The 12,895-nt window shown below is 40.3% G+C and overlaps 1 protein-coding gene across 6 annotated transcripts in view; it reads left to right on the top strand.

Annotated features, from left to right (window-relative positions):
• The window catches only part of arhgap29a (Rho GTPase activating protein 29a), a 58,690-nt gene extending 45,795 nt beyond the window's left edge, over window positions 1–12,895 (top strand). For 5 of the 6 annotated variants that reach the window (XM_034304520.2, XM_053235239.1, XM_053235237.1 and 2 more), the window contains 10 exons: window positions 1,900–2,057; window positions 5,154–5,282; window positions 7,773–7,871; window positions 9,110–9,273; window positions 9,392–9,580; window positions 9,672–9,809; window positions 10,035–10,267; window positions 10,389–10,686; window positions 10,978–11,092; window positions 11,582–12,895. In XM_034304520.2, the coding sequence (XP_034160411.2) occupies window positions 1,900–2,057; window positions 5,154–5,282; window positions 7,773–7,871; window positions 9,110–9,273; window positions 9,392–9,580; window positions 9,672–9,809; window positions 10,035–10,267; window positions 10,389–10,686; window positions 10,978–11,092; window positions 11,582–12,462 (2,404 nt within the window). In that variant the 3' untranslated portion in view covers window positions 12,463–12,895. The remainder of the gene's footprint in view (window positions 1–1,899; window positions 2,058–5,153; window positions 5,283–7,772; window positions 7,872–9,109; window positions 9,274–9,391; window positions 9,581–9,671; window positions 9,810–10,034; window positions 10,268–10,388; window positions 10,687–10,977; window positions 11,093–11,581) is intronic. The other variant, XM_034304521.2, reaches the window with a different exon arrangement.

Here is a 12,895-nt window from a genome sequence, read left to right as displayed (position 1 = left end):
AAACAGGAAGTGGCTGAGTTCACGACTGAATTGGTGAGCTGCACTCGTAGTTCCTCACACGGCCGAATCCGCACCACATCCATGAGCTGAGGCACTGAAATAAACACTCACTGGAGCTCTGAGACCATACACCACATTCTCACACGTCCTAGAAATAGAGATGATAGAGAGAGAGAGAGAGAGAGTAGGAGGAGGAGGAGGAGAGCATGATTTTGCAAGAGATATAACGCAACTTTGTAAACGCCCTGAGGGTCATACTGAGGAAAACACTGAGGCTAACTTTAGCTAATTTTACAGAAACACATTTTACAGAATGATAGAGAAAAATGATAAACAGATAGAGAGAGAAAGGGAGAGAGAGCTAGAGAAAGAGAGGGGGTGTTCTTTTACTCATTTTACTCAAAATTAAAAGACCAGGATGAGAGAAAAAGAAGAGTGAGGCAGGAGCTGATGTTTAATAGAAAGAAGAGGAGTGAGAGAGAAAAAGAAAGGAAGAGTTGTTGGGAGAGACAGAGAGAAAGAGAGATGTTTTACTTTTGCTGGGTGAGAGAGATAGAGAGTGCTAAGAGAAAGACAGGGAGCGATAAGTTAAGTTTTACACCGAAAGAAAACTGGGATGAGAGAGAAAAAGATGGAGTGAGACAGAAGCTGCTGTTCAATAAGGAAGAGAGAAAATGAGAGCAAAAGAGACAGATACGTGAGACAGATAGGGAGGGAAAGAGAGGCAGACAGACAGACAGGAAAAGACAGTGAGAGTGTGACGTGTTTTTCCTCAGCTGCTGGTTGAGAGACAGAGAGAGAGACAGAGAGAGCAAGAGGTGGGGAGAGACAGGTAGAGAGAGAATGAGATAGACAGCCACATAGGGACAGTTGGAGACAAAGACAAACAGATTGAGGCAGACAAAGAGAAAGAAAGACAGACAAAGCAAGAGAGAGACAGAGAGAGCGAGAGAGAGAGAGACAGACAGAGAGGTTGGGAGAGAGAAACAGACAGAGAGAGGGAGAGAGAAAGACAGACAGAGAGAGAGTCAGACAGAGAGACAGACAGAGAGAGTGAGAGAGAGAAAGACAGAGAGAATGTGAGAGAGCGACAGAGAGATCAAGCGAGAGAGAGACAGACAGAGATAGAGGGAGACAGAGAGAGAGAGACAGAGCGAGAGAGAGACAGACAGAGAGACAGACAGAGAGAAAGAGAGAGACAGAGCGAGAGACAGAGCGAGAGAGAGACAGAGTGAGAGAGACAGAGTGAGAGAGAGAGACAGAGCGAGAGAGAGACAGACAGACAGAGAGACAGACAGACAGAGAGAGACAGAGTGAGAGAGCCAGACAGAGAGAGAGACAGAGAGAGAGAGACAGACAGAGAGACAGACAGAGAGAGACAGAATGAGAGAGCGAGACAGAGAGAGAGAGACAGACAGAGAGACAGACAGAGAGAGAGACAGACAGAGAGAGAGACAGACAGAGAGACAGAGCGAGAGAGAGACAGACAGAGAGAGACAGACAGAGAGACAGACAGAGAGACAGACAGAGAGAGACAGAGTTGTATTTTCTCAGCTGTCTGTGGAGAGGAAGTAAAATAATGAATCAGTGAGGGTTTTATATCAGCTGTTGTCTCTGTGTGTTTCTCTCTCAGCTCAGACTGAAGCTTTTACACTCACACTGACTCTAACACTGACCCCTTTACCTCACACACACACACACACACACACACACACACACACACACACATCGAAACAGGAAAACCAGCTGGAAGTTTACCTTTCACATTCCCAAAGGTTCTGAAGCAGAAAGTTTGAGGACACGGACGCTTCCTCTCACCTTCCTTTCAGCAGTGAGTGTTGTAGCGACGCGGCGTCACCTGCTCGTGAACATGTCGTGTGTTCTGCCTCTTTCCCGCAGGTCTCCTCTCACAAAGAGGTCAGTTAGCACCAGTCTGTCGTCTCAGGTGTCCATCACCTCCGGAGACTGTCTGAGCTCGGACGAGGTGGACGCCCTGGCTCCGACCCGCACGGCCAAGATCGCAGAGAGACGCTCGCACAGCAGCACCGACATCCAGGGTAGGATCCGCCCCCAAAACTCACAACCAATCCAGTACAAAGTCTGACACATCAATTCATCATAGCTTAAAGCTAAATATCAAAATCACTATTCACTTATCATGATCATTACATTACACGAATCATTATACATTACACTAATATAGTAATTAGAATTATATTATATAGTGAATAAATATTAATACACAGTGCATTCCAGAATTATTACATGCAATAAGCAAAAATTAACATATTAAAAGTATAACCGATGCAATAAATTATTTTGAGTTTAAACATGGAGGGACAGCGTATAGATTCATTTAAACTTCTTTGGTTTTTACACTTTAAAAAAAAAATAAAACGTAATAATCATTTCTTTGCATTTATTTAAAATCTTTCGTTAAGAGTGTCGATATTTCTGGTACATGCGTTTTTATAGTTTATTAGATATTTTATAGGTATATTTAAATATTGAGTATATAGTATATGGTTTTTAAGTAGTGTGTTTTTCATACTGAACACTTTTTTTAAAATTTATTACTTTTAATTTAATTTATTTTTAATTTATTTTACATTTGCATTTCCTTAAAATGTCAGTAAAAAGTAATAATGATCATTTTGCCTTTATAATTTTTTTTTGTTTTAGTTTTTTTGTTAGAACAAAGATAAACGTTCTTCTGATGTTTGAGTGGAAATTTTTTATTATTATGTGTAATGTTTTATTTTATATAGTTGTTTTTATTTTTTTTTTTTAATCAAGGGTGCCAATAATTCTGCGGAATACTATATACTATGTAAAATTATTCAAATATTGTGAAATTAAAAAAATGCTAAAGATCAGGGAGGGTTTCTCTGTAGTAGTGAAAGTGTAGAAACGTGTGTGTTACTCCTCAAAGACTCAGAATTACCTGACAGAAAGTGTGTGATTTTCTCAAGTATGCTGTGACCTCTGACCCCTGACTCCTTGCGTACATGCACTGCGTCACACGCACACACTCTCACTCCCACACGAGCCGTTCCTCTGACTAATCACTCCAGCTACTGATAAAGGTGTTTATGTGGGGGGAGGAGGGGGAGCTTGTGAAAGGGGGCGGGGCAGGTGATAAACGGCTACATTAACCCCTTCAGGTCAGACAATAGAGCAGGTGGAGAGGAAGAAAGACTGGAAACAGAGTGACTGATTGATGGTGTGATAACAATTCAGCCCTGTTCTCAGGACGTTATGACATTAAGATAACGTTTTAAAGAAGACAGCGCTAAATGTCATAAAGCGCCGCCGCAACAGAGATTTATCACAACAATGCGCCTCATTTATTAATTATTTACTAAAGGTGTGTGTAAGTGTTTGCACAGGAGCTAAAAATTCACTAGATTTACAAAAGTTTCATAATTCTTCTTCTAATCAGCTGTACATGACAGTTCATGGCACATTTACATTTAGCCACACCCACAAATCTCCATAAAAGGCAAAGCTCATAGAGAGTCACAGTAATTAAGTACTTATCATTTGGTTTGAATTTAGTAATATATCATGTATCTAAATAAAATTTCCACCACATTTCCAAGAAAACTCACTTAGCTTGTAATGACCTGTTATAACACTCTGTCATGTGTTATATACTTTCATAAGCACTTGAATACAATTTGGGACACTGAAGGTGTATGATATAATGCATAATAACTAATAACTCGAATGTTAAAGGTAGTATAGCACAGCCTGTGTTATAATGCATTATAACTAGCATCATAGATGCTAAAGCACAGCATGTGTTATAATGCATTATAACTAGCAGGATATATGCTATCGCACAGCATGTGTTATAATGCAATATAACTAACATCATAGATGATATAGCACAGCATGTGTTATAATGCATTATAACTAGCAGGATAGATGTTATAGCATAGCCTGTGTTATAATGCATTATAACTAGCAGGATAGATGTTATAGCATAGCCTGTGTTATAATGCATTATAACTAGCAGGATAAATGTTATAGCATAGCCTGTGTTATAATGCATTATAACTAGCAGGATAGATGCTATAGCACAGGATGTGCATTATAAGAAGTTTACGGTGTTATTCTGAACAGATACTGTATAATGTGTTATGTATACTTGCATAACTGTACATAGTTATGTTATTTATAGTTATTTATACAGGTTCCTACTAGGAATTAGAAGGTGGTCTGTGCTACATAACATGTTATAATGCATTATAATGAATGATAAATAGGAGTTACAGTGTTATGTTTTTTTAAGGTTTCATTTTTTCTATGTTAAATAATAAATTTCAGAAAAAAAATGTTAATGTATTTAGCAGACAAATGCACAGAAGCGTCTGTACTAAAATAAAAAAAAAAGATTATATGAATATGCAAATTTAAACCCCCCCCCCCCCCCCCAACTCTTTATGCTCCGCCCCCTCCCCCATTGGATATCACATGATGCAATAACATACAGCTGTTTCTTTAGAAACAGGAGATAAAACGCTGCACTATCCGCATTTCCCGAAAGGAATTTCTCTACTAAAATGAATTCCAACAAAAGAAATATCATCATAAAAACATATTTATGAAGTGTATAGTGTTTACATATTTCCTGTGAAAGAGGAAGTGCTGTTCTGCCTCAGCTTATACTGCCATCCCAGTTTCTTCTCTTTTTCTTAACAGAATTCTTATTTTTAGATCCGTCTCTTTCAGCTAACTTTACTTCTTCTGTAATTTTCTAGCTCTAGTCCAAAATGTTTCGCAAATGTGTCAATGCTTCCTGCTGCCTGTCGTCCCTCGTCTCGGAAACCTAGAGCTGTTCATCTTTCTGAGCTCAGCTCTCAGTTGATGAGTTTAATCCCGGCTGAATCGCTGCGCTCGTTAACGACTGCGGAAGATTAATAACGGCGTGAGGATGTGGAGCGTCACTCCGTAGTGATTAACTCTGCTAATTATCATGTGCTTGAAGTGTGTATTCAACATGTTAATGTGGGAAATAAACAACGAGGGATGAATGTCAGTCTCATAAACACTATTTAAAATAGTGTACATGTCTACTGTATTGTAGCAGTTAATAATATGGCTAGAATACGTTCTTATGTGTGTGTGTGTGTGTGTGTGTTTCTCAGTTCTCCGGATCCAGGTTCCATTTAAGCCCTGGACTACGTCGGGTCAGGGAGGGGGCATGTGCAGCGACTCAGAGAGCGCCGGGGGCAGCAGCGAGTCTCGCTCGATGGACTCACCTACTGCTAGTCCAGGTAACACACACACACACACACACACACACACACATGCTTTCTAAATAAAAATATAAGCCACAAAGACAAAATAATCAGTTTATAATCAGGACAGGTCTCTGTAAAGAGCTAAAACCTTACAAACACACTGATTTCTCTTTCTAACATTCTCATTCACACACACACACACACACACACACATTTAAAGCTTGACTTTAATCTTCTACACTGACAATGCCCCGCGCTAATCACCTCAGGAAACCTTCACTCAGAGTGATGACACTTCCATCACAGCCTGGTGATGATAAACAGATAAGTGACGACCTCTTCCGCATTCTTTTCCCACAATGCCCTGAGGAATTTACACCCTCGCCTCTAGCCCTGCTCAGAAATAATCACGTAGACATGACCGTGTGCTGATTGTAATGATTCTGTGTTAATAAATTCTTAGATATGATGGATGACAGAAAAGTAGCACGACACGAAAACATGTCTGTATTAAATAGTCCAGATGTTATGAATATGCAGATTAAATATGCTCCTTGCCCCTTTTCCTGGTAAATCAGTGTTATATTATATTATTATATTATTTTTATTTTTTAAATAATAACACAACAGAATAAACTCTCATGGTAAAATGTTCTAGTCACATGTCCAGTACTTAATCATCTCCTGCTTTAGTGACAGTTTTTACCAGAAATCCGTCTCATTTATTTAAAATAATGAGGTTTAATGTTAATTAGAACTATAATGTTATAAGAACTCATTATATATACTATAGCACATGCTGTGTTATAATGCATTATAATAAATAATTATAATGCTATAAAAACTAGCAGTACAGATAGTATAGCAGAGCCTGTGTTATAATGCATTATAACTAGCAGTACAGGTGCTATTGCACAGCCTGTGTTATAATGCATTATAACAAATAATTATAATGTTATAAGACTTAGCAGTCCTGATGCTATAACACATCCTGTGTTATAATGCATTATAACTAGCAGTCCTGATGCTATAACACATCCTGTGTTATAATGCATCATAACTAGCAGTACAGGTGCTATTGCACAACCTGTGTTATAATGCATTATAATAAATAATTATAATGTTATAAGACCTAGCAGTACAGATAGTACAGCAGAGCCTGTGTTATAATGCATTATAACTAGCAGTAGAGATACTCTGAGACAGCCTGCATGACTAGCAGTACAGATAATATAGCTGAGACTGTGTTATAATGCATTATAACCAGTAATGTAGATGCTGTAGCAGAGCCTGAATTATAATGCATTATAACTAGCAGTGCAGATACTGTAGCAGAGCCTGTGTTATAATGCATTATAGCCAGTAATGTAGATGCTATAACAAAGCCTGTATTATAATGCATTATAACTAGCAGTGCAGATACTGTAGCAGAGCCTGTGTTATAGTGCATTATAGTACAGATATTAGAATGTGTTCTGTAAAGTGACATTATCAAGTTATATACATACACAATTAATAAGTACTTATGAACATTTATACAGATTCTTGCTTGTATACTTTATTGTATACTTTATATAATGCTCTATTATTTGTTACATACTTTATAAACACTAGAGTACGGTGTGTTATAATGTATAATAGCTATCAGTACAGATAAGAAAACAACCCTGTGTTATAATGCATTATAACATAAGTGTCTACAGTGTTGTTCTGCACAGATATTATAATATGTTATATAAACTGACGTAACTATAAATACTTATGAATATTCATATAGGTTCTTCTTAGGAGTTATAAAGCAAGGTCTCATATACCATGTTATAATGCGTTATAATGAGTGATAAGTGCAGGATTTATAGCGTCACTGTTATAACAGTTAACCTTTTTTTCAATGATTAATAAATTCCACAAAATAATCTCAGAATGTAATTCGGCAAGAAAGGGCAAGAAATTTTCCCCAAAATATCAAGAAACCCACGAATATGCGAATTTCCAATGCCCCCCGCTCGCCAGGCTCCGCCCCTTTCCCTGTGTGACGCATGGCCTGCATTTTCATATTATTATCTTTATTTCTTCAGAAATATCTATGATTCATTGTGTTGTAGGTGTTAAATATGGAGCAGTTCCGATATCCTAATCTCCCACATAAAGTCGTTGATGAGTAGAGTGTGTGTGTGTGTGTGTGTGTGTGTCCCAGCGCTCATTAACAGTGTTAAGAGAGGAGCCGAGGCTGAGGCTGATCAGCGACCAGAGGCGTGAACGAGTTTCGGGCGGGACTCGGCTCAGGTCGCAGGTCTTGAGTCCTCACATGTACACACTTCTCTGGAAGGTCTTAAAGGCAGAGGCTGGGTTAAGTTTACACTTCAGAACAGATCAGATCAGATCAGATGTGGCTCGAGTGTAGTTTGGAGAACTCGGAGAGCTGAAACTGAAAGCAGGACGGCTCGGGGAGCAGGAATCTCCACTGCATGGACAGTGTGGCAGTCATGAAGCTCATAGCTGCACTTTTCTGTCCTGCTTTAGGGGATTTTAAAAGGAGGCTTCCCAGAACACCGTCCACTGGAACGATGTCTTCAGCAGACGACCTGGACGAGAGAGAGCCGCCTTCGCCTTCCGATAACGGTAACACTCAACGTCCTAACTTTAAAACAATAAATAAATTTAAAAAAAAAAAAAAAAAAAACGCACAATAATTAACCTTCGTCAGTGATATTATTTTCAGAAATATTTTTGTTTTTATATTTTTTTATAAAAAATATAATCTTATTTTATATGATAATAAGGCAAATTAAATTTTATAAAACTAAAAATCTAGTCTTTGGATGTTGTGAGAATTAAAACATTTATTTCAATGTGAAAACACTCTCAAGAGAAAGAAAGAGTTTTACAGAATATTTTGTTGTAAAAAATTTCTTTATTGTTTCATCAAGAAAATACCATGCACTGTTTTTATTATAAAAACTGTTTTTAACCAACATTTCATGATAAATTTGCCTGTAAATCTAACCATGATCAACATTTTGAGAATTTATTTATTTATGTATTTATTTATTTCAAGAGTGAAAATGTAAAAATGTAAAATTTCATGAATGCAGGTCATCTAGAAACTTTTGAGATGTCCGAGAAAAAAAAAAAACTAGTTTAAAATGCATCATATTCAATTTTAATCATATCAAATTTTACTGACATTGCTAAAAATCATCATTTCTACCTGTAGAGTGTTCCCTTAAATTAATAATAATTATTTAATAATTTAATAACAGCAATAAAAGACCTTTTTAATGACATCCTCAAAAGCGCGTGCTGTGCTCGCAGTGCATTATGGGTAATACACACTCTCTGAAATTAAAGTGAACACTGTACAAATGCTTAAAAATAAGATAACCGTGTCTGAACAGATGGAGTGTTTATTAAAGCAAGTGACATTTTAATAAAATAAATAAATAGACACGAATTTTAGTATTTAGCACAGAATACTGATATCAGGTGGAAGTGGAAATAACAGATGGAGGGGAAGTAACTTCATTATTTTAAACACTTAAGCATTATTTTTAACACTTTGACCAATGTGACTCTTTTTGATTTATAACGCAGAGTTGAAAGCTCGCCATACAGTGAGTCTGCGCTCCCCTGCGCTCCCCTGCGCTCCCCTGCGCTCCCCTGGAGCCGTGTCTTTAATTACTGCTTTGTGTTGTAAAGTAACAGAATGTGTAGAATGTTAATAATAAAATGCTAAGCATGTCGACGGGCCGCTGAGCTTCTCTGTCAAAATGTTTGTAGCTCCTGGACCAAGCACTTTGGCCTAAAGTTTTGTTCTCGGTGTGTGTGTGTGTGTGTGTGTGTGTGTGTGTGTGGTGTAGGTTTGAGCGAGATGTTGACAGAGACGGCGAGTTCTCCCGGACCTTTCCGGAACACGCAGATGTCGAAGGCGGCGCAGACCCACAAGCTGCGAAAACTGCGCGCTCCGTCTAAGTGCAGGGAGTGTGACAGCCTGGTGGTGTTTCACGGTGCCGAGTGTGAGGAGGTGAGCACGTCTGTTTACCACAGAGCGTCTCTCAGGATTATACTGAGACTCAGGATCTCTTCATGTTCTGTAAGAAAACACATATTTAATATGAAACGCTGTCCTGTCTCTCGCTCAGTGCTCTCTGGCCTGCCATAAGAAGTGTTTAGAGACGTTGGCCATCCAGTGTGGTCATAAGAAGCTGCAGGGGAAACTGCACTTGTTTGCTGTGGACTTCGCCCAGGCAGCGAGAAATAGCCCCGACGGAATCCCCTTCATCATCAAGAAGTGCACTTCAGAGATCGAGAACAGGGCCCTGGGCATTAAGGTACACTCGTCTTTCCATCCCTACGTTTTTACCTGTAGGAAGTACACAGAATAGGTGTTTACAGTCTGTGTGTTTGGCTTGGACTTTATAGGGAATCTACAGGGTGAACGGAGCCAAATCACGTGTGGAGAAGCTGTGCCAAGCTTTTGAGAATGGGAAAGATTTGGTGGAGCTGTCAGATCTGTATCCTCACGACATCAGCAATGTGCTGAAACTCTACCTGCGACAGGTAAACCTCCACACCTCGCACCTGGTAGTGCTCAGATTATAAAGATGCCGTTTCATTACTTAAAACTCATTCAGAAACCATGGGGGTGCAAACTTTTGCTCTTAACTATGTGACAGTGTATATAAGTGCACTAACAGGTACCCTGTGTCTTTATATGTCCCACTCTTTTTTAATCGAAATAAATGACTTGCGAAACAAAAACATCAGTGTGTTTTCTCCTGTCAGCTTCCCGAGCCTCTCATCCTCTTCCGTTACTATAACGACTTCATCGGCCTGGCGAAGGAGAGTCAGAGCATCATCATGGAGGAGGTGGAGGCATCTCGCAGCGGCTCCTCCTCCGATCCTCCGCAGATCAGCGTCGAGCTCAAACGCGTCCTCTTCAAAATGAAAGACCTCCTGAGGCAGCTTCCTTCAGCGCATCACAAAACCCTGCAGTTCCTCATGCAGCACCTGCACAGGTGAGCACACACACACACACCTCTCAACTCTATTACACAGACACGTATCGTCATTTTTTATTTGTCTATGTATTTATTTCTCATTTACGTCTTTAACGCGTTTACGTCTTGTGCTGTCCAGAGTAACTGAGAAAGCAGAGGAGAACAAAATGACTGCCAGTAACCTTGGCATCATCTTCGGCCCAACGCTGATCAAGCCGCGGCAGACGGACGCCGAGGTGTCGCTCTCGTCACTGGTGGATTATCCGTACCAGGCGCTGATCGTCGAGCTGCTCATCAGGCATTACGAGCTAATCTTCGATTCTCCGCTCAGCCCCGTGGACGAGAGCTCACCTCTGTCCATCAAATCCCGCTTCACCCCTCAGGAGAAGGAACAGCGTCTGAACCGCCACTCCAGATCGCTGTTGGACATTAAAGAGGTGTGTGGATTTTAATTACGAGAGCAAATGTAGTTTCAAAAGATGCCTCTTTCACTGAGACTACAGGCACACAGGCCATGCCTCCTTCACTAGGACTGACACATAGAGGTCATGCCTATGAAATAAAACACACACCCACACCTCCTTCGCTGTGACTGACACACAAAGGCCACACCCCTTCACTAGGACTGGGGCGATGCAGTTCTGCAAATAAACATATCTTGTGCGTTTTTGGGTTACTCTTGTCATGTTTGCGAGGCTGACAGGCTTGATTGTGTGTTTTTGTTTCAGCAGCACCACAGTGCTAAGGCTTATAAAAGGCACTCGTCTGTGATTCCCTCTACACACCTGCTGGAAGAAGTGAAAGAGGTGAAAGCAATGCCTGATGGGACAGATTTTGCTCCGGGTCAGTATTAATAATAATAAAGTCGAGTTCATCTAAAGAGAACAGGGTTAACTGCTAATAAACACCATGTGTAGTGCACTTAATATCCAGTAGGAAGCCATTTTAAATGTCAGAACAGTGCTGATGTTTTGCTCATTTCCTTCGAGCTGGAGTGGTGCACTATGTGAGCTAGGCGGGAGTAAACACTTACTGCCTATATAAGTGCACTAGGGGATTATAGGGTATAGTAATAATAATAATAATAATAGTAATAATAATAATAATAATGTGACCTATACCCTATTCAGTGTGTAATATGTCCAACAGGAAGCTATGTCAATGGCTTATAGGTGTACTCTATAAAGGGAGAAATAATGGCTTCTACACCTTCTGTATTAAACCGTTTGGGATTCAGCCCCTTCTGAAAGTGCACTGTTTGTGATTCAGATAAATTGTTAAATATTTTTTAAATGTCAAAACAGTGCTAATTTTCTGCTCATTGTCTTTTAGTCGAGCAGGAGAGCTTGAACGGTGTGTTCTCCTCGAGCGCTCCTGAAGTACGGAACTCACCCCGACTGATTCGGCAGAACCACGTCAGCCGAGTGCAGCTTCGGCCACGTCCCAAACCGAGCTCGCGCCCCATGAGCATGCCTCCTGAGCGGCTCCTGAATGCCCGCAACTCCGCCTCTGACCCCGCAGTTGTGAAAGGTCGCGACCCTGCCATCGAAGAGGTTTCTGAAGAGGAGAAGCCCAAAGGCAGAGCTGCTAATCACTACAGGAACACGTATATAGACACACACACACTGCGCAGGACGTGGGATAAACAGTACAAACACTACGGGATCACTCCTCGCACGGCCATGATCGTGGCCAAACTTCCTGGAGATACGGAAATTAGTCGCGTTACACTTTCATCCACCTCCACACCATTGTGTAACAGCACTAGCAGTAGCACTAGCACTAGCAAGACAGATGTGGTCGACTATAGCCGTGTCCAAAACGCATTTAGACCCCCTCGCACCCTTCAGCCTCCGCCCGGGACTTTCTACAAACCGCCAGGGAACCGGGACAAAACATTAGCCCTAGATCAAACGTTAGCGGACAAAACGTTAACGCAAGAGCAGACATTAAGAGAAAAAACTTTGGAGGACAAAAGTGCTACGATGAAAGAGGACGTGACGAACGCTAACAGCATCGAGGATGAGGAAGATGATGATGACGATGAGGTGGAGGAAGGAGTAGACGAGGAAGAGTTCAGCCTGGAGGTCTCTGTGGATGAAGATCCTGCTCAAGACCCTCAGCTCAGCCAAATCCAGACCAAACCAGTTTACCCCAGACTGCGAGCGCGACACATGCAGGACTTTGAGAACCGGGAAGCCCATTTTGTATGAGACACATACTGTATAAAGACGTTTTATGAACTCTCACGCCTTGAGGACACATTTTTATACGTATATATATATAAGCTTTATATATATTAATATATTACTCCTTATGTTTGGAGACGGCAGCTTGTGATGATGGAACAAGCTCGGGAGCCAGTATTAATACAGGATGCACTTAGCTTTCTTATGACACGTCAATTTCATTTTTTTTATAAAGAAGAACAAAGAAAAGGACCTAAATGAGATGTTTTAAGGAGATTTGCAATCAGAAACATAATCCTGCACCTGATATATACGGTTTTAAAGACACCACTAGCAGGACTCCATCTTCATTGTGCAATTTCACTTTTTTATCATTCGCATTGTACTGAACGTTTAATATATGCATGTTACAGTGTATTATGTACCTTTTACACCAAAAACAATTTCATCAACCCTT

This window comes from Pangasianodon hypophthalmus, chromosome 1 (genome assembly GCF_027358585.1).
Source record: "Pangasianodon hypophthalmus isolate fPanHyp1 chromosome 1, fPanHyp1.pri, whole genome shotgun sequence".
Taxonomy (NCBI): Eukaryota; Metazoa; Chordata; class Actinopteri; order Siluriformes; family Pangasiidae; genus Pangasianodon; species Pangasianodon hypophthalmus.
Note: the sequence above shows the minus strand (reverse complement) of the source record. Positions and strands in the feature narration are given on the sequence as shown.